The sequence below is a fragment of the Micromys minutus genome (assembly GCF_963924665.1).
Source record: "Micromys minutus genome assembly, chromosome: 24".
NCBI classification, from domain to species: Eukaryota; Metazoa; Chordata; class Mammalia; order Rodentia; family Muridae; genus Micromys; species Micromys minutus.
The window spans coordinates 9528804-9554126 of NC_137959.1; the positions used below are offsets into that span (position 1 = coordinate 9528804).

At 48.8% G+C, this 25323-nt stretch overlaps 1 protein-coding gene across 1 annotated transcript in view; it reads left to right on the plus strand.

The window, feature by feature from the left end:
* CACNA1A (calcium voltage-gated channel subunit alpha1 A) overlaps window positions 1–25323 on the plus strand; it is a gene marked incomplete at its 3' end in the record, with an annotated part of 212417 nt that overhangs the window by 44692 nt on the left and 142402 nt on the right. Inside the window, exons 2-3 of the mRNA XM_080936643.1 lie at window positions 617–722; window positions 1826–1965. Coding sequence (XP_080792769.1) covers window positions 617–722; window positions 1826–1965 — 246 coding nt within the window. The remainder of the gene's footprint in view (window positions 1–616; window positions 723–1825; window positions 1966–25323) is intronic.

Sequence of the window (25323 nt, forward strand, 5' to 3'; positions counted from 1 at the left end):
TGCAAGGACTAGAGTGCAGGCTGGGGCCTGGCATGCTGTGACTGCTGTGCACAAGATTGGGCCTGTAAACACCGTTTCTTGAAGGAAAGAGGGTCACAAGGCTTTGTCCCTTTGTGAAGATTTATTTACAGTAAGTGGGGTGACATTTTTTCTCCAGGGGTGTAGTCACTGATGAAGTGCTTGTGCTTCTGTGAGCAACCTTAAACTCAGGAAGGAAGGGAGGGAGGGAGGAAGGGATGGAGGGAGAGAGGGAGGAAGGGGAAAGAAAAAAGGAGGGAAGAAATGAGGGAGGAGAAATCAGAAGAAGGACTAGGGAACTAGGTTGGAAAGGGACACAGATAGGAGGGGACAGGAGAGGGGAAGTTTGAATATGGCCCACATGTGTAGTTAGTACATGCTAATAGAAACACTTTTAAGTCACAAGTGCAGGCCTGAGAGCAGCAGGGTTCCCCCAGTCCAAAGCGGCAGGTGACTGTGTGTGTGTGAATGGGGTAGGGATGTGAAAAACTGAGGGCCTGAGAGACAAGGGTGGGCAGGAGGTGCTGTGCTGGGTTGCTGGGAGAGGACAGAGTGCTAATCACAGAACCACTGGAGGTCTGCTCCTTAACCCCCACACTCCCTTCGAGTACATGATCCTGGCCACCATCATTGCTAACTGCATCGTCCTGGCCCTGGAGCAGCACCTCCCTGATGACGACAAGACACCCATGTCAGAGCGACTGGTGAGCAATGAGGTGGAAGGGGTCTGGGTCCCTGGGCTGAGAGCTGTGTAGGAGAAAGCCTGATTTTCACCATCACCCGTGACCTGGGGACATGGAAGCCCTCACTGCTCAACCCCACATTGGGGACATGGAAACCCTCATCACCCAACCCCACACTGGAAATCCAGGTGACCTGGTATACACCAGGACACAGTGACCTTTGCACTATGAAGACATCATGCTCAACCCAAATTCTATTTCCTGTTTCATGCTGAGAAACAAAATTTTCATGAAAAAAATGTAACTATACATAAGTATCAAACAGAGCAGTTAACCACTCTGAACTTACTCCTCAAATTCAGTCACTGAGAGAGGCCCCCTTCTATACATTTTCTTGACGTTAGTTTCTCTCCTCATCTTCCTCAGTAGAAGCATTCTAGGACTCATCCACAGTCGACAGCCATGCCCTTATGTCTGCATAACTAGAAGTGCAGAAACCTTGTGTTGCCATGAGAATGGTTTTTATACCCAGCACAAGTACCACCAAAGCCTCAGAACCAATCAGTATCCAGAGATCCATCATTGTCTCAGTTATATCATTTTAGGGTTGTTTTGTTCTACCAGTAGTCAAATACAGACTTGACTTGTTTGTTTACTACCTATTTACTATTTTGCTATACTAAGGATGAACCCAGATCCCCTGATATGCTAGGCCAGCTCTCTGACCTTGAGCCATGGCCCATTACCTTACTAGGGGATTCTAGGCAAAAAATTTATTCCTAGAGCACACCCTTAGCTTCTCACTAGTGGATTCTAGGCCAGGTTCTACTGCTGAGTCATACCTTCTTGGCCTTCATATCTTCACCAAGGCAACAACCGTATCTCTAAGGGTGGGAGATCAGTATTCCTAACCCAGGAAGTGGGTTGTTCTTAACATTCTTTCACTGTAACACAGTATCTGAGGCAACTCAACTTGCAGAATGTGTTCCTTTTGACTTAGTTTCAGAGGTCTCAGCCTTTGGTGACTAGGCCTGTTGGGAAGGGGAGGTGGGCACACATCTCTAGGTGTGTGCCCTTGTGGTCACACCGCCTATATCACTGACACTGCCTTCTCTCCTTTCCAGGATGACACGGAACCATACTTCATTGGAATCTTCTGTTTTGAGGCTGGAATTAAGATTGTGGCTCTTGGCTTTGCCTTCCATAAAGGCTCCTACCTGAGGAATGGCTGGAACGTCATGGACTTTGTCGTGGTGCTAACAGGGTAGGCAACTACATCATATTCCTTAGCGTATTTTTCCCAAGGATGTCGACGACATGTGGTTAGTTTCATGGCATATGTGTCTGGGCTGGGCTTGTAAACCCAGTGTTGATTAGTACACTTTGTATTCTCCCCACCTCCTCTGTGTCTCCACCATTTATAACAGGAGTAATAATGAATAGAACTGAAGCAATGGACTGTTGTAGCTGACAGCTTCCACAGTGCCTCATGGATGTGGCCATGTATACCTCAGTATAACCCAGGAGGGCAGAAGATGCCTTCATTCCCAATCCACTGCCCAGGACAGATAAGCATCCTCCAGATGCTGAGCAGTGGGGCTGGCATTTAAACCTACAAACCAGAGTGTCTGAGAACTCCTCATTGGAGGATCTCATGTTTTGTTTGGCGCTGTAACTGCTTATGGTGCTGACCGTTCGTGATTTCTGGCTGCATGAACTATGGTTTGGACTTTGGCAGATTTTCCTTAGTGTCTTTAAGGGAGTTTCTGATGTGAGTGCAAGGAATGAGCTGTGGCCAACAAGCGAATGCATGTACACTTCCCACACTGGCTGCTCAACACATGGTTCCCAAACTAGGAATGACTTCAACCTGATGGAAGTTTGTCACTCATTGATAGTGGAACTGGTGCTTTCTGGTTGGTATTTTTGTCTCCCCCAGTTAGAACCCTCGCCGTATTGTGGCTCTTTACTGTCAAGCTGCAGTTTGCTCAAACTCTGTGTCTGTTAACAATAAACCACGGAAGATAAATGAGCATTTTGGTGCTGGGAGAGTTTGTGGGGCTGGAAAGGACTTGGACCTTGTCTTCTCTGTTTGTATGTCAATGGACGGGGCAGTGGTAGAAGCCCTGGATTTGATTTCCATCACTGTAAGATGAATGCAGTGTGTGTTGACTGAGTCAGTCACAGTATCTGGGAAATGGGTGCTTGTGCTTGGAAGCAAATAGAGGTAGGTTTGGGGAGCTCTTCTTTCATTTTGTTGCTCAGATAAAAACTATCTGACCAAAGACAACTTAGAGGAGGAAAAGATTTATTGTTCGATACTTTGAGAACATAGCTCATCACTGAGGGACATCAAAGCAGGAACTCAAAGCAGAAACTGTGGAGGAACACTGCTTGCAACCTCATTCTCTGACTCATGCTCAGCTAGATCTTTCTTACAATGTAGTACCACCTTCCTGGGGAACAGTGCTACTTTTCCACATCAGTTAACAGTCCAGAAAGTGCCACAGAGGCACACCTGCAGGCTGATCCAATATAGGCAGTCCTCAACTGAGAGGTGGCTCTGGGCTATGTAAAGTTGGCACAGCCAACTAGGACAGTGACTGTGTAGCCAGTCTTGGCAGAGACTTCAAGGACCCCTATCAGAATGCAGAGTGAACCTTCCAGTCTTGTAATGACTGGGGGCCCTCTCTACCCTCCTTCTGTTCTTCTTTGGGTCACTCAGCTGCTCAGTCCTGAGACCCTTCTTCCCTGGACACCCTTGTCACCTCTGTTTCCTATGGGCATATTGTTCTCCCCATTGCCTCTCCAGGTTTTGCTGCCACCCAGGTCCTGTTGCTTTTGCTGGGTGTCTCACATCCTCATTACCTTCTTCATCACGATAACAAAATGCCTGACATAACCCACCTCACGGAGGAAGGTTTTGTTTTGGCTGACAGGATCAGAGACTTCATCCCAGGATGGTTGGTTGTCTGTATTCTTGGACAGCACAGTTCACTAGCAGACACTTGTGTGGAGGCTCCTCCACACTCTCTGTGGCTTGGAAAAGGTGGGTGCAGATGGGGAACTGCAAGGTGGTCCTAGAAACCCACTTTCCCGAGACAGGTCTCATCTCCCCATAATGCCAGCACAGTAAGACTCCATCAAGAGGTGAATCTGCTGATTAGGCCAGAGTCGGCATCTGGTTGTTGCTGGAGATGTGCCTGTTTCTTCTCCTATTGTTTTTTGTGTGCATCTGTGTGTAGGTGTAAGACTGTGTTTGCATGTGTATGAATGTCTGTAATTTTGCCAGTGTATATGTTAAGAGTATGTAGGTGTGTGTGTACAGGTGTGTGTGTGTCTATGTTGGTGCATGTGTGTGTACATGAGTGGGTGTGTTTGTGGGTATGTGTTTTGGTGTATTTACATTGAATGTGTGAGGACGTGTAAGTGTGTGTGTTGCAATTGTGTGCGTGTGTGTACATTTGGTGTTTTGTTTTGTTTTTTTGAGACAGGGCTTCTCTGTGTAGCCCTGGCTGTCCTGAATTCATCCTGTAAAGAAGGCTGGCCTCAAACTCAGACATTTGACTCCCTCTGTATCCCCAGTGCTGAAATTAAAGGCATTGTACCGTCACCAACTGGTGCAAGTGTGTATCTCAGTAGGTGTCATGTGGACATGTGTAGGTGTGTGTATGCATTATGAGGATACATAGGTGAATATGTGTGTGGATGTATATGTGTAGGTATGTGTGTTGGTATAAATGTGTATAGTTAGAATGTGTTTAGGTGAAATTGTATGTTTCTGCACCTGTGTGCACAGGGTGGGAGGCCAAGGGTCAACCTTGGGTTTGGCTCTTCAGGTACTGCCCACCTAGTTTTCTGAGAGGATGACCTGGCGTTGAGCTAATCAAGTGGACTAGGCTAGCTGAACAGAGAGTCCCAGGTATCCTCCTGAAAAACGTTTTTTTCAAGTGGCAGTTTTTTGGCCCTGGCTAGCTCCCATAGTTAATAATCTATTCTATTCCTTTAAACTACTCTGGCTACCTCCCAGTCAAAATCTCCAAGATACTTGCATTTTAGTACTGGTCTGGCAATCTGGGCTTCAGTTGTTTCTCCATGATGTCTCTCTGAACCCCCCTCTTTGTGGCAAACCCCCTCTTCCTCTTCTCTCTCCCCTTCCCCTGGCTGGCAGAAGCCCAGCCATATTCTTTCTTTTGCCCAGCCATTGGCTGATCAACTTTTATTGACAAATCAGAACAATGTTTACATAATCTTGAAACAGGAGATACTTGGTGTACTGACTGGTTTTGTGTCAACTTGACACAAGCTGGAGTTATCACAGAGAAAGGAGCCGCAGTTGAGGAAATGCCTCCATGAGATCCAGCTGTAAGACATTTTCTCAACTAGTGATTAAGGGGGGAGGGCTCAACCCATTGTGGGTGGTGCCATCCCTGGGCTGGTAGACCTGGGTTCTATAAGAAAGCAGGCTGAGCAAGCCAGGAGAAGCAAGCCAGTAAGTAACATCCCTCCATGGCCTCTGCATCAGCTCCTGCTTCCTGACCTGCTTGAGTTCCAGTCCTGACTTCCTTTGGTGATGAACAGCAATGTGGAAGTGTAAGCTGAATAAACTCTTTTCTCCCCAACCTTCTTCTTGGTAATGATGTTTGTACTGGAATAGAAACCCTGACTAAGACATATGGAAGGCAACCAGATATGAGAACAGAGAAATGAGCATTTGGTTAATACAAGGATAATCTTTACATCGTGCACAATAACATTATGCCTGCAGGCCCCTGACTCCATCTCCCTGGCACTGGGATTGTATATGGGTTGTGAGAATCTGACCTTAGGTCTTTGCTTGTTCACAGATCCTCCCATACCTGTCATGATAGACTTAATCCCAGAACGGCCCACCTATGCTGGGCTGGCTGGGCTCATCCCCCTGACATCTGGAACCAAACCACCATCACAAAAGTCAGATTACTTTTGTTTCAATACCCTATCTCTCCTTAGAGGAGTTCTCTCATCCGAATCTCTGTCTGGTGTGACTGAAGTGTTGTGAGGTTCTTGGATGTGATCTCATGGTCCTTGGGTTTACTGAGGGCATGCTGTTCCTCATCTTAAGGCTTGTGGCTTGGGACCTTGGCAGGCTCTTGATACTTGACATAGATTCAGATGCTTTTTTGTTGCTAGGAAACTCATCTTTAAACAACCCAGTGGGCCAACTGTGTTGATAAAAATGTGTGGTAGGGACTGGAAAGATGGCTTGTTAGTTAAAACACTTCTGCTCTTATAGAGGACTCAGGTTTGCTTCTCAGCATCCATACCAAATGAGTGTTTGTGTCCACTCCCATGTTTGCCACAGGGTGATTTGTGTTTACGTGTGTCTGTGCATATATGTTGTATATATTTGTGTGTGTGTGTGTGTGTGTGTGTGTGTGTGTGTGGTCTATGTATGTGTGTATATACTTGTGACGTGTTTGTATATGTGTGGTATGCGTGTGTGGTACACATGTTTTTGTGTAGGGTGTATGTGTTCATGTATGGTGTATAGTATGGGTGAATGCATCTTTTGTCTTTAGTCTTTGACTCTGTGTGCATGTGTGTATGCTCATGTGTCATTAATCTACATTACCTTCTGATTTGGGGAGTTCCAAATGCTTCTCCCACACTCTGTACCTGCCTCATCCTTGTCTCTTTCCCGTCTGTACAGACCACCCCTCTCCCTATTTTTCTTGCTTGTTTATCTGGTCAGCCAGGCTTCCTTGTTGTCAGGTAACCTTCATAACTCAGGCCTGGTACTGACATCCCATCCCTGGGCCTTGCTGGGGCTCTGCCTGCTGCGCTATGCAGGAGCAGTCCTGCAGAGCCAGCCCTCTACCCGTCAGCAGTGGTGATTCAGTGCTAAATCCTGCCTTGGAGGGAGAGGGACTTGGGGATGGATCGGGTGCTGAGACAGTGGTGGCTTTAATGAGCTTTGCTGATTAGTCGACTGTCTTCCATCCCCGAGTGGCCGACAGTGTTCAGTCAGCAACTGGGTCTTGTGTAGTGCCAGGACTTTTTGCCTTTGTATTATGTGAGGTTGGGTGGGAAGTATATTAACCATAGCTTTGTTGGTTTTGGGGTTATTTATTTGAAATTTTGAGGATTAAAACAGAAACACAGAATATGGACATATAAGAAATGTGAATGAGAAAAAGATAGAGAATTCTCTGTTTGGGGAAATTGTGACACACAGCATTAACCCCAGCATTCAGGAGGCAGAATCAGGCAGATCTCTTAGTTTGAGACCAGTCTGGTCTATAGAGTGAATTCCAAGACATCCAGTTCTACAGATGGAAAGAAAGGAAGGGAGGAAGAAAGGCAGGAAGGAAGGTAGGAAGAAAAGAAGGAAGAAAGGAAGAAAGAAAGGAAAAAAGGAAGGAAAGGTGAAATGAGTGTGCGTGTGTTCTGAGCTGATTGGATTCTTATTGTGATATTCAGGGAGACAAATAATATAGAGAGATGATGGGTCGGTGAATGAATGGATGATGTATAGATAGATGCATGGATTGGTGGATGGGTGGGTAGGTGGATGGATGGATGGATGGATGGATGGATGGGTGGGTGGGTGGATAAATGATGGATGCATGCATGCATGGGAAGGTGTGTATGGGTGGATGGATGGATGGGTAGGTGGATGGATGCATGGATGAATAGATGTGTGGATGGATGGATGAGTGGATGTGTGGATGATTGATGGCTGCATGCATGCATGGGTATGTGTGTTTGGGTAGATGGATAAATGGATAAGTGTATGAATGGATGGATGGATGGATGATTAATGGCTGCATGCATGTGTGGGTAGGTGTGTATGGGTAGATTGGTGGATGGATGGATGGATGGATGAATAGATGGGTGGGTGGGTGGGTGGGTGGATGGGTGGGTGGGTGGGTAAATGGATGGATGGGTGGGTGGATGGGTGGGTGGGTGGGTGGATGGGTGGGTAAATTGATGGATGGGTGGGTGGATGGGTGGGTGGGTGGGTGGATGGGTGGGTGGGTGGATGGATGGATGGGTAGGTGGGTGGGTTGGTGGGTGGTGATAGATGGCAGATATAGGATAGCTGGGTAAAAGGTGGATAGAAGGTAGGTTGTTAGATAAATGATGGATATAGATGACAACATAGGAGATAGACAAAAGCAGGTAGTTGGGCAAGTATGTGTCTGTATGTGTGTGCATCCATGTGTGTGTTCGCATGTGTCTCTGTGTTTATGCATATGTGGGACATGCAGTGTGCACACACATGGTGGATGTGGAGGCCAGAAGTTGATGCCCAATGTCTTCCTCAAACATCTGCACCTTTATTTTATGAGACAAGGTTCTCATGGAACCTAGAGCTCACAGGCTCATCACTACTAGCTGGGGTCACAGGCACACAGTACCACACCCAGCTTTTTATGTGGGTGCTGGGGATCCAAAATCAGGTCGTCATGTGTGTGCAGCAAGCATTTGACCTACCCACCAGATCACTAATCCCTAGGTAAGTTATTAGCTAGATAAATAATTGAGTTGCAGATTTGACGATAGATACATGATTGATAGACTGCTGGAACGGTAGGGCAGTACATAGGAGGTCATAGTCTAGTGACCTGAGCATGATCACATGGTCACCTCAGCTGGGACCCACGTGGTAGGAAGAGAACTGAATGCCACACATTGTCCTCTGACCTACACAGACACGCAACAGTGCACACACACACACACTCACAGACGTGTGCATGTGTGCATACATGCACTCACATTGATGCACACGCATGCATCCATACAACACACTAGTGCACACTAATGCAGGCACACACATACATACACACACTAGTGCACACACATGCACATACACTAGTGCATGCACACACGCACTCACACTCACAGATATGCATGCACACACACATGCACTAGTGTGCACATACAAAATAAATAAACAAACAAATGGATAAATTTTTTAAAAAAGACAAGACTTCAGACTTTAACAGAAGAAATAAAACAGTGTTTGGTCGGCACAGATCTATCAAGCCTCACATGATAGATGGTCAGTGAACTAAGTAACTACATATTTGGAATGTGAAAATGCATTTGACAATCAGTTATTCTAGAATACGGTTCAGGAGATAGGTGCCATACTGGAAATAGACCATCAGAGTGCTGGGCTCAGCCGCAGTGTGGCTTTATGCAAGTTACTTATTCTCAGTGAGTTATAGCATGTGACCATGGCATGTACCAGCTTAGAGCTTGCCTCTGTGAGTGGTAGGTGGATCACTTGCCAGTCATAAGCAAGACACTGGGTTTTGTCCCCAGTTCTCTGGAGCATGTTTAAGATCTTGGGTTCTGTCCGTGGTACTGCAAAGCGAACAAACACTAATTGGAAACTAAGAAAACTCGGAGAATTCCCACCACCCTTACTCTTTCTGCCGTGTACTTAAGGAATAAACCCACAGGCGTCAAAGGGGTTGGCCACAGTCATAAACCTCTTAATGTTGGCTCTGTTTTGTTCAGTTGAGGAAACACATAGTGAGTCCATGCCTTCTCTTCACTTTTGTTGTGACTGCCCTGAGACACCTGCACATATAAACAGCATCTCAAAACCAACAACAAATAGCCATCACGCTGATGTACAGGTTGCATTTTGTGTGTGATTTTTCTCTACAATTATTTCTGGCCGCTCTGAGGGCCACAGGGCTTCCTTGCTGTAGAATACTGCTGTGCACCCTTCTTGATGCACTCCAATTGCTGAGAGCATTGATGTTTCCAAGTGGTGGGCTGTGGTGAGATTTGTTGAGATTCATGTGTTTATGCTCAGTTCTCACAGAAGAGTGTCGATGTTGGCACAGGCTGTGGCCACCCTGGTGATGCCTGTTATCTGCCAAGCACCGCCTGTGTGCCAGGCATTACATTACCAATTTTGTGCCCAGTGCTGCCTTTTGGCCTCCCAAGCCTTTCACAGTGGAATGTGTCAGAGAGAGGAAGCTGCTTGTAACAGTTCCCGCAGCTCCTTGGGACTTCAGTCACTCTGCTAGGAAGCCATCCTGAGCCAGTGTCACATGAGTCCAAGTTAGGCTCTGACTCAGATCTATGTTTAGCCCAATAGCCCCGTGAACGGGCTGCACAACTCTTTTCTGCTGTTTGTTGGGGTGGAACCAGGGCTTTATGTATCCTACACAGACATTCAGCCACTTAGCTACATCCCAACCCTGATTTATTTTGAAACAGGGTCTTACTAAATTACCCAGTTTGGCCTTGAGCTCTGGTAGTCAAGGCTGGAGTTGAACTTGCATTTCTCCTACCAGAGCCTCCCAGTAGCCTGTGGCCTGTGCCTGTCTCTGTCCAGTATTAGCTACAGAACTGATGCTTAAAAATCACACGTGGTGTTAGTATAGCCTGTCTGTTGTGAGCTGCTAAGTTTTTCCCATTTTATATGTGGAGAAATTGATGCTGCCCAGGTTAAATAGTTTTTTACAGTCACCACCCTACAGTGGTGGATTTAAACCAAGGCAGCTTACTCCATTCAGAATCTTACATGATTTTCTCTAAAGACAAAAGATTCACAGATGTCAACTTGGGAGTTGAAGCAGAGCACTCTGGGAGAGGAAGTCCAGGGCTTCCTTTATGCATTTGCTGTAATTCGGTTGCATAAAGGTGAGGGAGTAAATGGACAAATGATATTACAAAAGGAGCTGGAGAGATGATGCCATCAGGGGACAGTGCTTCCTGCCAAGCCCAATGACCTGGGTTCCATCCTCAGGACCCCAGTGTTGGAAGGAAAGAACTAATTCCTGCAGATTGTCCTCTGACCTCCACAGATGCATCATGGTACATTTGTGTCTCATCCCCATTACACACTAAGTATAATATAATACATTTTAAAAATATATTTTACTAGAAATGGAAGGTTGGTGTGAGCCAGTGGTGAAGACATGGGCTTCAAGGTCGTAGGAGGCTGCAGTATTGGCCGTGGGCCTTGCCCTCACTCTGGGACTTTGTTTTCCTATGAGAAGAGGTGTAATATAGTGTCTACCTTCTTGAACTGTGACAGGACTTAGAAAGGGCCAGAAATGGCACATGGCATTGAATCAAGCCCCTGGTCCTTCAGCGGTGAGCACTGGAGGATTGTGAGGGGAACATGAATTCTGAGTATCTGCTCAGTAGGTGGCAAAGCTCCTCCCTGCCTTATTCAAACCACACGATTTTGAGCAGTTGTCTTAGTCCGTGTGCTGCTTTGTAAAGCAAGGGCCACCATGCATCTCTCCAGCATCTTAAAGTCTGAACAGCCCATGAGCCTGGTGCTTAACCCAATCACAGGACTAGCTCGAAAACTGAACAGTGTTTATATATGCTTCTCCTGCTTAGGGAGGGCACTGGGACTTTATCAGAGCAAGAACTACTTCCCAAACTAATCCTGGCAGTGATGTTTCCTTGTTAACTGTTCGGGAGAGCTGGAGGTTTGGAAGGAGACATTTCAGCACCCTGGACAACGCCATGGCTTCCACCTAGGGAGGCCCAAGAGCTGCTGGTGACCTTGCTCAGCATTGAGCTGTCTCTCCCGTCTCTGTGGGCCTGGAGAAGACCTTGGTGTCTGTCTGACTACATAGTTGTGACTTTCCTCTTGAACTGCTGTGTTAAATGTCAGTCTGCCTCGCTTGGGGCATCTGGCCAGTGTCCCTGGGGTTTGCAGGCAATGATTTCTCTCCTCTCCCCAGGGCAGGGAGGCAGCTGAGGCAGACACAAGAAATAGTGGAACAGGAAGAAAGAGGAGGCTGTTGACTGGGCAGAGCTGCCATTCCAGGGACACTGTGCACTGTCACAGTCAGAGGTGCTGGGAAGTTGGTGACCTTCTCTTGTGGAAAGGATCTAGTCCAGACTCAGCGACAGAAGGCACTCACCTGGGACAGGGCTGTGCGGCTCAGAGGCCTGGCTGAGGTTGGGAGAGGTCTAGGGAATGAAAATCACCTTTATCTCCTCCTCCCTCCTCTTCCTCATCTCTCTTCCTCCTCTTCCTCTTCTCCTTCCTCCTCTACTCTTCCCCCTCCTTCCCTTTCTTCTCTTCCTCTCCTTCCTCTTTATTATCACCCCTTTCTCTCCCTCTGTTCTCTCACCTCTTTTCCTCCCAACCTCCATTTCTAGGTATGTGTTCACTGTGTGTGGACTCTTGGAGACATGTAAGCTGCACAGAATCACTACCTCACTTTTCCGCAGTCCCCCTTGGTAGCCCAGGCTGGCCTTCAGACTGTGATCTCCCTTTCTTATCTTCTGGGCAACACCCTGTCCCGCTTTTTCCTTCTTTGGCCAAGCTAGGCATGGAACCCAGGGTGCTGGGCACATAGCCACGCCTCAGCCCCAGATGCCTGCCACCCTGGGAGACTTTGGCTCTATCAGCAGTCTCCTTTGGAAGTCACAAGGGTGTGATTTATTTGTCGCCGTGACTGGAAGCATCTTTCGAGACTAAGGCTTAGTACATAATATTCTGACAAGAGCCCGCGGGACGCTTTTCTCTCCTGAGCTCCTGCTCCAGGTTATGTCTGGTGCTTCTGAAGAGTTGAGTTACTACAGGCAGAAAACCGAATAGTGGTTTCAGATTTGTTCAGATTTGAGGGCGGGGGGTGTAGGCAGCAATAAAGTGTCTGCCTAGATTCCCTAGCGAGGGGCTGGTACACGGGACAATAGTCGAGCTGTTGCCTAGAATCTCTACTGAGAGCTGCGGTGTGCTCAGTGGTAGATTCTTTTTTCTTTTTGGTCTATCAAATATAAGACTTTAGGTTTTATCTCCGAAAGGTGAAAGGAAATAAAAACAAAATCTGGGCTAGGTGTGACAGTTACACTCAGCACTTGGGAGGCTTAGGCGTGAGAATCATGGGTGTGCCACGTGCCCGCATTCGCGTGCACACACACGTTTATAGTAACACTGGAGCATGCAGATATGGTACCTGCTGAGATGAGACTGGATGTCAGAGTCACATGGACATGACCTGGGGTTGGAATGGGCACTGTATTCAGGAGAGCTCAGCTGAATACAGACAACTGGCTCTTTGCAGGGACTTTGGAATTGATGTGACCTCCCAGTGACAGTTCTCCTGAGCCTAGGATCGCCTGAGGCCTGTGGAGAGACAAGACACAAAATTCCAAGCACAACGCACATGCACCCCATCAGTCAGGCCAGCCCCCACCCAAGGCCCTCAGCATAGGCTTGGTTTGTATTTTCTGGGAGTTTTCCTCTTTTCCCCCTCCCCTCTTCCCCTTCTTGCCTTCTTTTTTGATGCAGATCACACACAGCCCAGGCTGGCCTTGAACAGATCACACACAGCCCAGGCTGGCCTTGAACAGATCACACACAGCCCAGGCTGGCCTTGAACTGGTTATATAGCCAATGGCGACCACGAGTCCCCAATTCTGTTGCTTTTTCCTCTCCAGTGTTGGAATGACAGGCATGTGGCAATATGCCCAGATAGATAGATTGACAGGAATCATTCTTCACAGCTTTAGCTAGCCAGATATTCTCCTGCCTCAGTCTCCCCACTTACTCGGGTCATAGTGTGTGTTGCCATGCTTTGCGTGACCTTCGAGTTTCACAAATCCAGTGTTGTGCTCCATTCAGGTTTATACAGAGGTTCACTACACTGAGCCTGAATTAAGTTGTCACCTAACACGCCATTTTGTTGTGTGGCAAGAAAGACATTTCTCATCCCTTCTCCTGGCAGTTTTGAACTATGCTGTTCTTTACTGTGGCCCAGGTGCAGAGCAGAGCTCCAAAGGTATTCTCAGATCAGGTGGAATGTCCCTGACAGTGACCCTGTGTGACTTCACTGTACCTGTCTAGGCTGACTGAATTGACCTCTGCTAGATTTCACACCAAAAATAGAAGTGTGCTACTCCCCTCCTTGTGCTACTCCCTCCCTTGTATTACTCCCCTCCTTGTGCTACTCCCCTCCTTGTGCTACTCCCTTCCTTGTATTACTCCCCTCCTTCTGCTACTTCCTTCCTTCTGCTACTTCCCTCCTTGTGCTACTCCCCTCCTTGTGCTACGCCTTTCCTTCTTCTTTTCTTGTCTTTCCCATTCCAGTGTCTCCAGTCTTCTCTCCCTCTCCAGGCCCTCTGCGGGTTTTCTTTATTGGAGAACCCAGGAGCCCTTGCGTACGCTTGGCCGGCTCTGGAAATCGAATCCCAGGCTCCTGCAGGACCCCCGCCCCAGCACCATGTTTCCAGTCTCGAGGCCTTACTCTGTCCTCATTCCTGACCTCCTGTATTTTGTCAAATTCATCTTCCTAGATGCTATATACTCCTCTTTGGCTTATGGTCCGACCCTGGCCCACCTGCCTAGACCAGCTGCTCCCATTCTGTCCTCGACTGTCACTCTGTCACCTAACATCCTCAAGGGGATGCCTGAGAGTAAAAAGGATTCAAAAGCTTAGCCCACCTCCCACTCTTCCCTCCCTAAGTCTGTTCTGTAAATATCCAGTAGGGAGCACTGGTGAGCACCAGGGTTGTAATGGCCCAAGTATCTCTCTCTCTCTCTCTCTCTCTCTCTCTCTCTCTCTCTCTCTCTCTCTCTCTCACACACACACACACACACACACACACACACACACACACACCATCTCCTTGTCTTCATCTCCTGTCACTTGTCACTATTCTTGGTCACTGAGATCCAGCCATATGCTGCTTTCTCTGCCTGGAACATTCTCCCCAATATCTGTCAGCTTCTCCTTCCTTTGGGCCTTTGCTCCGAACCATCCCTGCCCAAGCCCGTTCACCCTGCCCATGATGAGCGTCTGTCAAACCGTATTTTGTTGGAGGGAATGGTGACTGTATGTAGGCCACTGTTGGTTCAAGGTGTCTCGTCAGTCACTCCTGGCTGGTTTTTGAGACAGGGTCCTCGCTGGCCCCTGCGAGCTTCAGAGAGCTGTCTGTCTCCTGCCTTCCCGGTGTGGGGTTGCAGCTGTGCGCCACTGAGACCAGCTTTTCACATGGGTTCTGGGCATCAGACCCAGGCCTTCATGCTTGTGTGGCAAACACTTAGCGGCAGAGTTGTCCCTTTAGCCTCTACATTTATCTCCTCTTGGTCATTCACCTCCTTCAGCATGTCAACCAGGGAAAGACAGGGACTTTCATGTGATTCAGGTCTCTCAGAGTGCAGAGCCCAGCCTGGTCCAAGCAGGTGCTTAAAACAAATCCCAGCATTGGATGCTTAAAACAAACCACTGCAGAAACATCAGCCTTGACGGCTGCAGCACAGCCCTGCCGCACCCCTGTGCCTCCACACAGCCATCTCACTATTCTTCCTTCTGAAAAAGAATAGTTGTAGTAAAATACACACAACAGCCCAGGGTGTGACTTGTCTAGCATGCAGGGGGCATGCCTGGGTTTCCTCCCCAGCACTGCATAAATCAGGCATGGTGGCTCATTCCTGTAATCCCAGGAGGAGCAGAAAGGCAGAAAGATCAGGGGTTGAAAGTCATCCTTGGCTACATAGTGATTTCTAAGCCTGTCTGGGCTGTGTGAGACCCTGTCTCCAAAAAAAAAAAAAAAAAAAAAAAAACCCAACCCCACATACAATGTAAGCTCTTCCATCACTGTGCTTCTGCGTGTGCTGTTGGAGACGTTGCAAACGTTCCTTCCTTCCATCTCCACGGCCTTCTTGGTACAGTTACAAACTGGGTGTCCATTACACAGCGAGCCCATTCCCTCTCCCACAGCCCTTTCAAACCGCCCTGATGTCATGGTCTTTGGGAATGTGTCGGCCGTGAAGACTGGGTGGAAATGGGTCTGTGGATGCAGGGGCCACCATGTGTCTGTGTGAGAACCACCCTTCTCACCGCACTGCTGGGAACATGGGTGTGCCGAATTGGAGCCTCTGGTTTTGATTCCTTCGGTGGTAGGTTCAGGGGAATGATGTGAACCATGGTGTTTCCTTCCTAAAAAGGGAGACTGCTCAATGGGCAAAATGCTTTCCATGGGAGAGAGGGGGGCGATGGGAGTTACCCTGAACCTATATAAAAGCACTGTGGATGTGACCAGCCGCCTGTAACTGAAACACTTTGGGAGAGGGGCTTAAAGGGAAGGGTCCCGAGGAATGTTGGCTGGAGCTCTGGGTTCAACCAAAAGCCAATGTCTCTGTGAACCTGGTGGAACAATTGAGGAGGAATTGCTTCTACCCAGCTCTCTTTCCGCTTTCCTGACAGCACCCCTTACTGCCCTGTCCAATTCCCCCTCCTCTGAATCTGTCTCCGAGAGAAAACACCCCTCCCTATTAATCTCTCTAAGGCTGGCGTAGTCCCTGAACGGGATTATCTCTAGTTCCATCCATTTTCGTGCCCGTGACATAATTTTGTTCTTTATGGCTAAATAATACTCCTGTGGGTAGAGCTCACAATTCCTTTGCCTAGTTATCGATAGGAATCTAATCTGGCTCCGTAGCTTGGATATTTGTAACAGTGCAGCAATGAATGTGGCTACTCGGGTGACTCTGGGCTGAGACATCTAGAAGTGCTATACCCTAGTCATGTGCGTGCACATGTGTGTGTGCATGTGCGTGTGTTTTCCTGGCTAACCTTAACCTCTCCATTTAGCCCAGGCTGGCCTTAAACTCATGACTCTCCTGCCATGGATAGGATCACAAGCCGGTGATATCTACCTGACTTCCAACCTAACTTCCATGGTGGTTAATGGGGTAGGAGTGCAGCGGGGTGAGGTAGGGGTGAGGTGCCGTGGGTGGGGTTGCTCTCTCACCTGCCATTACGAGGCTTCCTTTTTCCCTCACTCCAGCATTTGTTCCTGGTTTTCTTTTTCGCCGGTGGTGTTTGTTTTTTGGCTGTGGCCTTTTGACTTGCTTTTCCCTGATGGCCAAGGATATGGAACCCTGTGTGCGTTCATTGGCCATTTGTGGGTGTTCGTTCTTTAAACACGGAGGAGGGAGATGTGAGACAGTCCTCCCTCCCTTCTGGTGCCTCCAAAAGCACTCCTCGCCTTAGGAAGTGAAGTGGCTGGGAGTAGGGAGTCTCCTGATGTATCTGAGACAATATTTCAAATTCGAGGAGCTGGAGAAACCAGGACTGGTGCTCTGGGGACGGGGATGAGGTGGAGTTAATTTTAGCAGTGGAGGAGACTGTAAAATAGGTGGATGGGGGTGGGGAGAGAGGGACCAAGACGGCAGGGACTACGGAAATGGCAGAGGTGTGCAAAGGCAAGCCAGGGGACCCTGGTAGGGGTAGGTTGTGAGTCTAGGATAGGAGCTCAGCGTCATGGTGATATTGAGCTAGCAAAGCTGAAGAGTGGGATTGAAGGGTCCATTCTTGTCCTCGTTGACTGAGCAGGGAAACTGAGGCATTGGAGCCCTGTATACACCCCTGTGAGAAATGGGTAATCATCCACGCAGAAGGTTCTGGCTTTTCTTTCATTGGCTGTAGGGCCTCTTTGAACCTCAGTTTACTTTTCTGTAAAATGGGACCATGCTTTCTGGACTCCCAGTGTTCTGTCATCAATGCCAGATGATGCTCTGTGCTTCTGAGAGACTTGGACCCGGTGCACCTGAGCGTGTGCTCCCCTGTGCTGTGATGTTTGGGGATGATTTTTGTTTGATGAGGAAATTCCTAGAATCTCTGCTATTCAAGAGATTGGGACAGAAGATTGCAAGTTCAAGGCTAGCCTGAGCCAGGGGGAAGGAGAGGGAGATCTTGTCTAAAAAGAAAATGGTGGCCATCAAGATTGTCCAGTGGGTAAAGGTACTTGTCACCAAGCCTCATGGGTCGGTGCTTGGAATCTATATTGTAGGAGAAAACTGACTCCCAGAAGCTGTCCTCCAATCTCTGGATACACACCAAGTACCCACCCACCTCCCAAAGTAATAAAGAAATGTAAAAGAAAGATGCAGGTAAGGTGGGTCACATACCCATAACTCTGGAAGCTTGCCAGGGAAAGGGTGGCCATGCTGTGAGCCCTAAGGAGTGGAAGTGGATATGGCTGGAGCCCCAGCTAGAGTGAACCACAATCATCACTCACCTATTGTTGTTTAGGTCCTGTTTCTGCAACACTGTCACCTACTACTGGTCTTTATGTCCTATTTGAGAGACCTGTTGGTCAGACTCACCCAGAGCTAACTTTTCACCTTTAAAAAAATCAGGAATAAAGGGGGGCCTTTTTTCCATTGTACCTCTTCCTTCAGGACCACAAGACACACCGGCTGCTGCTCTGAGCATGTGGCCCTTGCTCATATTTGGTTGAGTGTGTTTAGACAGGTATGGGCATCTTGCAGACTGAGAACAGTCACTGTACTATCCTAGTGCCTAGAAACTGGCTGTTGAGGTTGACTGCTGTGTAGTGGAGCTGTCCTTGAACCCAGAGGCTAATTCCTGTGTGTCACTGTCCTTTGAGTATGCCACATTGGGTCCTTCCAACAGCTTCACCATGGTGTTTCTTCATGGTATCCATTTTATACAGAACACAAGACTGAAAAGTTTGGTGACTTATCAGAGATGTTCCAGCTAAGCACCCTGGCATGAAAATTCGTAGTAGCCTTGCATCTTGTACCCAGCCTTTGGTGGCTTCAGTAGGGAAGGTCTGGTGTGTGGTGCAACAGACTCCTGTGCATATGGGATTCACTCATGTTTGTGGAACCCAGTGTCAGCCCCCGTCACTTTCCACTTTATCCTTTGAGACAGAATCTCTCCGAACTTGGAGCTCACTGACTGGTTGTACTGACTGCCTATAGACCCCTCTAGTCCAGAGGCTCATGTCCAGCTTTTTACACGCATGCTAGGGATCCGAACTTAGTTCCTCATGTTTGTGCTGCAGCTCTCTGGCCCAGAAGATGCCATTTGCTGAGGCCATCCTTCAGGATGCTTTCTCTGCTTCTGTGTGCAGATGGTATAACCCAGGCCCTGGTGAGCACCAGGGTTAATGGGAGGTAGCCGCTTTAGTGGTGGAATTGCTATGTCCCCTCAGGCACTACTGCATGAGTGCAAATGCAGCACCGTGTGTTTCTCCTGCCGGGAACTTCAGACAAAGTAAACTCTCGCCTAAATATTTGCCAAAGAAGAATAGCAAGTGGAAATGAAATCTGGAGACCTAGGCAGGCTAAAAGGATCATTTCCTTGGGCATCAACTGGGTGGAAATGTGGCTGTGACTAGGCCCTGATGCGGTACATGCATGCTTGCAGTTTGAATTCCAACTAACAGGACAGTGGCTCAATGTGTGCCTCAGTTTACTCATTTGTTAGATCAAGAGAGAAACAGTCCCAGCTCCAGCTGTGTCTCAACCTCAGGCCACACCTGTTTCCAGCTCCACTTCAGCATCTTCCCCTCCTACACGTCAGCTGCCACTCTGACCCAGGTCCATCTTTTGTAGTGATGTCATGGCCTGGGGTGGGGTCAGCAGCAGCACTGATGTGGCTCTGAGCTGGTGGCCCTGGCCTAGGCAGAACTGATGCCCCCTTATAGGACATTTGGAAGCTGTTGGCTTCTACTTATGAAAGGCTAACATCCCAGTGTAACAGCAGCTTAGATAGTGAAGTACTTGCCTCAAAACTATGAGGAATGGAGTTCAAATCTCTAGTACCCAGGTAGAAGCTGGGCAAAGTGAAGAATGTCTGTAATTCCGTGCGGGGTGTGTAGGGCAGGCTTGTTGGCTAGACATCCTCACCTGGCTGGTGAGCTCCTGGTTCAGTGAGAGACCTTATCTCAAAGGCTCCTGAAGAGCGACACCTGCAGTTCCGCTCTGGCCTCCACACACGTGCTCACCAACCCCCACACACGTTTCTTTAACAAAAGGATTTTTAATATAATAATCTTACTAATTCTTTGAGCATTTCATAACAATGTATTATTTGACACTCAGCTCCCAACCGCCCCTCCCAACTCCTCCCAGATCTAACCCACCCACCCCCCCCTCTCTCCCGACTCCGTGCTTTCCTGCGGATGTTTAACTGGCCTGAGGAATCAGATGTACGCCGCTCATACTCTGGGTGTGGGGCCATTTGCTAGAGTTTGTCCACCTGCCAGGGGCCACTCTCTTTTAAAAAGTAGCTCCTTGGTTAGGGTTAGGAGCTCATGAAGCCTTCCCTTGTCCAGGTTTGAATCTTGACTGGTTTTGTATAGGTCTTGTGCTGACAACAGCAGCTGTGAGGTCCTGAGAATAGTGGGTGGTCCCTGTCCAGAAGACACGGTCGCCTAGTCCTCTCAGACCTTCGGCTCTTACGGTCTTTCTGCCCTTTTTCCGCCATAGTCCCCGAGCCTTGGGGAGAGTGTGAGACTGAAGTACCATTTGTGACTTAGTACTGATGCCCATTTAGCAAGATAATAGTAATACTGTACGTTCACCGCTGGGGCTTGTGAGCTCCCTAGGCACGGTCCTTGGCCAGCTTCAAATAACAGGCATACTATTCTTTTTTAAAAAGTAAGATTTTGTAAAAAGGGCTGGTGGTACTTTTGTCCACTAATCAAAGGTGGACATCGGCAGTGTGTCCTGGGGTTGCTTCACCCACGTTAGAGAATGGCATTGTAGATAGGAGTTTTCACGCACTCACTACACTGCCTAAATATTTTATGTGTCTTTTTTATGAGACCAGGGGGCTTTCTATAGACTTGGCTGTCCTGACACTCACTATGTAGACCAGGCTGCCTCCAAACTCACAGAGACGGTCCCTGCCTCCCAGCACTGAGATTAAAATTATGTTTGTGTTCCAACATTTGATGCACATTTGGATGATGCTGCAGACTTGCAACCCCAGCATGCCACAGGCTAGAACAAGAGGATAACAAGTCCAGGACAGCCTGGACTACATAGTGAGATTTGCCTTTAAAAATGTTGATGGGGTTTGATCCTCAGGATCCAGTCAAAAATCCAGGTGTGGGGTCTGGAGAGGTGGCTCAGAGTTTAAGAGCACTGGCTGTTCTTCCAGAGGACAGGGTAGGGATGGGTGTTCAGTTCCCAGCACCAATGTCAGGCAACTCGTAGCTCTGTAACTCCAGTTCCAGGGGAGCTGATGCCCTCTTCTGGCCTCTGTAGGAACTACATGCAAGCAGAAACAGTGTCGACAAAAAGCCAGATGGATAGTGCTGCGGGTCTGTGGTCGTGCCACTGGGAGACAGAGACAGGATCTCTGGGGCTCACTGGTCAGCCAGCCTACCCAAGTGCACAGGCACCAGATCCAAGGAAGATCATTTCTCAGAATAATTCTGGGGAGAGTGATTGAGGAAGCTTCTGATGTCTGTGTCTGACCTCACGTACACATGCACACATTTGCACACCCACACACAAACAACAGCACGCATACTGGTTCTGTAAGCAGCGAGGACAAGATCAGTCTTCAAAGGCAGAAGCACATCTGCTCTGTCTCCACCAGCTCTTTGGCTGGCGTCTTCTTGCTGTTGAGTGCCTTGTTCTGTTGTGTGGCGTTTGCTTTCCCTGAGGTTGGGGCCTAGGAGGAAGATGTTGCTGTAATTTCTGACTCCAATAAGCTCATATAAAACACACAATGCAGTTACTGTAGTTATAAGCTATATGTGTAGATTGAGCAGCCCGAACACTATACGGACCCCCAGCCGAGACCCGATGCTCCTTACGGTTTCTCCTGGCCACGTATTTCAGGTCCGTCATCCTCCTCGTCTTCAGTCCACTCCTTCCCTTCTCGTCCTCTTCCCCTCTCCCTGACCCCACCCTAAACCTCAAGTCCCACCTTTCCCCTGCCCAGTCTCAGACTCTGCGCATCACTGGCCAGTTAAAATGGGGAAAAGGTTCACATGAGATCCCCTGAGTACATGATACGTTGCTCATTTGGGGTGAACCCCCTCTTGAGGAAACAGAAGTAACATCAGAACACAAACAGCGTTCTGTTTAATTTTAGTCTGAATAAAAACAGACCAACCCACAGCACTCACGTTTCCCCAGGTCCTCAGAGCACCTTGGGTTTGGGTACCAGCTATACATTGAGACTCTCACTCACGGAGAGCTGCAGAGGCCCCGATGGAGATGAGATTTTTTTTTTTTTTTTAAGCTTCTCTATTGCTGCCTCAGAGTCCATAGGGGAGGGTGGAGCTAAATATATTCTGGGTCTCTTATATAATGCCATGGCCTGTTGGGGTCCCATCTGATTTGTGGGGTCTCCTGGACTTGCTCAGCCCCAGGAGGCTCTCCTGTCAGAATAGTGCATTTTCTAGGTTAAGTAGATGCCTCCAGCACAGGGTTTTAGTGTTCCAGTTGCCAGCTGGCGGTGCCTGGCTTCACTTCTCTTTAGGGGCAGATAATTTACCTATGAAGTCTTCTGTGTTTTAGGGCTTCTGCAAGATGGGATCCAGATTTTTGTGCCTGGCTGGACACTGCTTTTAGTGGGGGTCAGCTCGGCTGCTTGGCTGATGCTGGGGCCACAGCGCTTGGGTTTGTCCGGTGGAGGTAGGAGGCAGGTAGAGGAAGCCAGTCGGAGACTGAGGCACTGCAGAGCAGAGTGATGCAGTGTTCCTGGGGCAGCCTGGGCAAACCCAGAAGTGTAGACACTCAGGCCGACTGTATAAAAGAAAGACCGTGGTTACCCTGGCACACAGCGATTGTACTTGAAACAGACAAGCTGAACCTTGAATGGACAGCAAGATACTCTGAGACCGTGGATCTCCTGGGTGTGCCACGGAACTAGGGAGCTGTCACTGTGAGGCAAGAGTGCTTGATGTCTCGCCATAGTCAAGGGTGCATGACAACCCAAACTAGAGTAACAGCAGTCCCCATGGTGCGGAATGCATCTTTTTAATAAGCCCCACCTTCAGATTGAAATCTTGCACTTTAACATTTCCTTAGTCCCTCTGCAACCCCCGGTAACACCACCATTCCACACTCCGATCCCAAATACTACCCAGAGCCTGGAGATACTCTGTAGATAAGATCACTTGCTCTGCATGTGTATGGACCTGAGTTCAAATCCCAGAATCCATATTAAAACCTAGCCATGACCAGGCGAAGTATACCCGTAACCTCAGTACCGTGTGGGTGTAGAGAAGAGGATGTCGGCTGCCAGCCTAGTTCCAGGTTCAGAAAGCCACCGAATGACCGTGGAATCAAGACACCAACCCCACATGGCTCACTGCAGAGCCACTCAGAGGCGGACTGAGCCTCAGGCTATCCAAACAACAGTTGACTTCTGCTTCAGACTAGAGAGTGGATATTGAGCAAGTGTGTAGGAAGCACAGATAGTGAGAGGAGAGGCTGAGTGGACGGGAAGGCTGTTCTCCGGAGGAGCTGCCAGCCAGAGACAGAAACGTCAGTGGTGGGAATACTGTCCAGGGTCCGAGAACCTCAGGGAGTAAGGCAGAAGGGGATAAAACATAACACTCAGCCTCCTTCTCTGGCCTCCAGGCAAGTGAGCACACCTTACACGCAGTGCGCACAGTCACAAGAAAAGCTAACACACCAGAGAGCCAGCGTGTGCAGTGTGCACTTCCTGAGACCAGCTGACGACACATGCAGATGTCATCAGAGGTCGTCACGCTGCTTCATGACAGCATGGCTCGTTAGCAGCACTCCTTCTGATTTGACTTGATTAGATTTGATTTGATTTGGGGGCACAGTGCCTCTTTTTTTTTTTGGAATCTCAGGCTGTCCTCTGTGTTTCGGATTTGGAGTGTCACATGCCTGCCCATCATGACAACTCATTTAAAGTCACTGCCCCTTGTCTTCCTTTACCAGCAACACTCGGTGACTGTATAACTTCGACCCCAGACCACCCTTCCGCCCACGTTCTGATGGACAAGGCACTAAAGTCAGGCTGCTGGCCTGACTTCCTCCCCTGCAGGCTCTGGAGTCGCACCCTTCCTTCTCCTCCAGCTCTGGTGGCTCCAGCTCACCTCGGCTTGTAGCCATAGCCACCAAATTATGCTTCTGTGGCTCACTTGCCCCCTTCTCTCTTCATGACACCCTTTCTGCCTGACCTAAGGACAGCTGTGGCCACATTTGGTGTCTAGGCTCTTCTGTGTAGATGTCCAAAGCCCATCCACTGAGACCTGTTTCAAAAGCAAAAGTCTGCAGCTCCAGGTGCAGCCTCTCCACCTTTCAGTCCCCACCCCCAGTCTGCAGGGTCCCCTCCTTTTGTATCAAACACCTGAAAGTTCTTCCCCCACTATACCGTGTGAGACCTCTAGACGTCTAGGTCTAAATCTTTAAGTTTAAGGTTTTGTTGTCTATGTGTGTGTGCTTGTGCACGTGTTATAGTGAGTATGGGAACCGGAGGCCAACATATCAATTTCTTTCTGTTTGTGAGTAAAATCTTTGAGAAATCGAGGCACAAAGGGGCTCAGAAAATCACTGCAGAGCACACAGGATATGCTCTCACATCTCGGTATAATTATAATGTGTGTGTTTGCACGCTCACGCATGCCCACGCGTATATACAGAGGCCAGAGGAGGACATTGGGTTCCCTGTGCTACCCAGCTCTGTCACCAATAAGTGGAAGAGCCAAGACTCAAGCCCACATGGCCCAACTTGAGATTCGTGTTCTAAAATCCACCAGATGATCACAAAGGCAACATGACTTTTCATTATGTCAGGGAGGAGGCAGAAGGGGAAAAAAAATTAGGACTAGAAAGCCAGGCCCCGGCTTCCACTTGAGGTCTCAGCTACTCAGGAGACTGAGGCAGGGTTGCTTGAGGTCAACCTGGACAACATAGTTGAGACCCCATGTCTCTTGTGTAGTCTTAAAACACAAAATGATAATGAAAAACAAAAGTCATGGGAAGAGTCAGTGACAGGGCTGACCACGGGCATTCTCCTGCTCACCGATGTTCACAGATGTAGTGAGCTCCTTTTAACAGCTCTCTGGACTTACTTGAGAAGCCTATCATGTCCCCAGAAAACCTGGGATTCCACAAAAGAATGTGGAGGGAGTAGGTCTGCAGAGGGAGGAGGGATGATGCAGAGGGAGGAGGGATGATGCAGAGGAAGGAGGGATGATGCAGAGGGAGGAGGGATGATGCAGAGGAAGGAGGGATGCAGAGGGAGGAGGGATGATACAGAGGGAGGAGGGATGATGCAGAGGGAGGAGGGATGCAGAGGAAGGAGGGATGATGCAGAGGGAGGAGGGATGGTGCAGAGGGAGGAGGGATGCAGAGGAAGGAGGGATGATGCAGAAGGAAGAGGGATGATGCAGAGGAAGGAGGGATGATGCAGAAGGAGGAGGGATGATGCAGAGGGAGGAGGGATGGTGCAGAGGGAGGAGGGATGATGCAGAAGGATGAGGGATGATGCAGAGGGAGGAGGGTGGCTGCCAGGTGGAAGAGCTTCACTGCCACCACATGTGTTGAGTGTGGACTGTGCTGGATGGTCATCACTACCCCACTCAGAGTCCTCAGCTACTCTCTGGTTGGTGCCCTGGGGCACATGGATCCCAGGCGTGACAGCCTTTACTGTCCATCCCTGCCCAACCAAGTGGAAAGCCCCCAGGAGCCCAAGCCAGGCATAGGCAGCAAGCACTATGAGTACCAGGCCCCTGCCACCCTCCGGATGCCAATGTGAGCTGACAGATGGACGGCTGGCTGCCAGCCAAGGGCCAATGAGTTCTTGGCAGTTGCTTTCTGACCTGGACAGGCGGCTGCCACTTCCCGGAACAACGAGCTGTTCTCCTGGTGACATTCCTGCTTGAA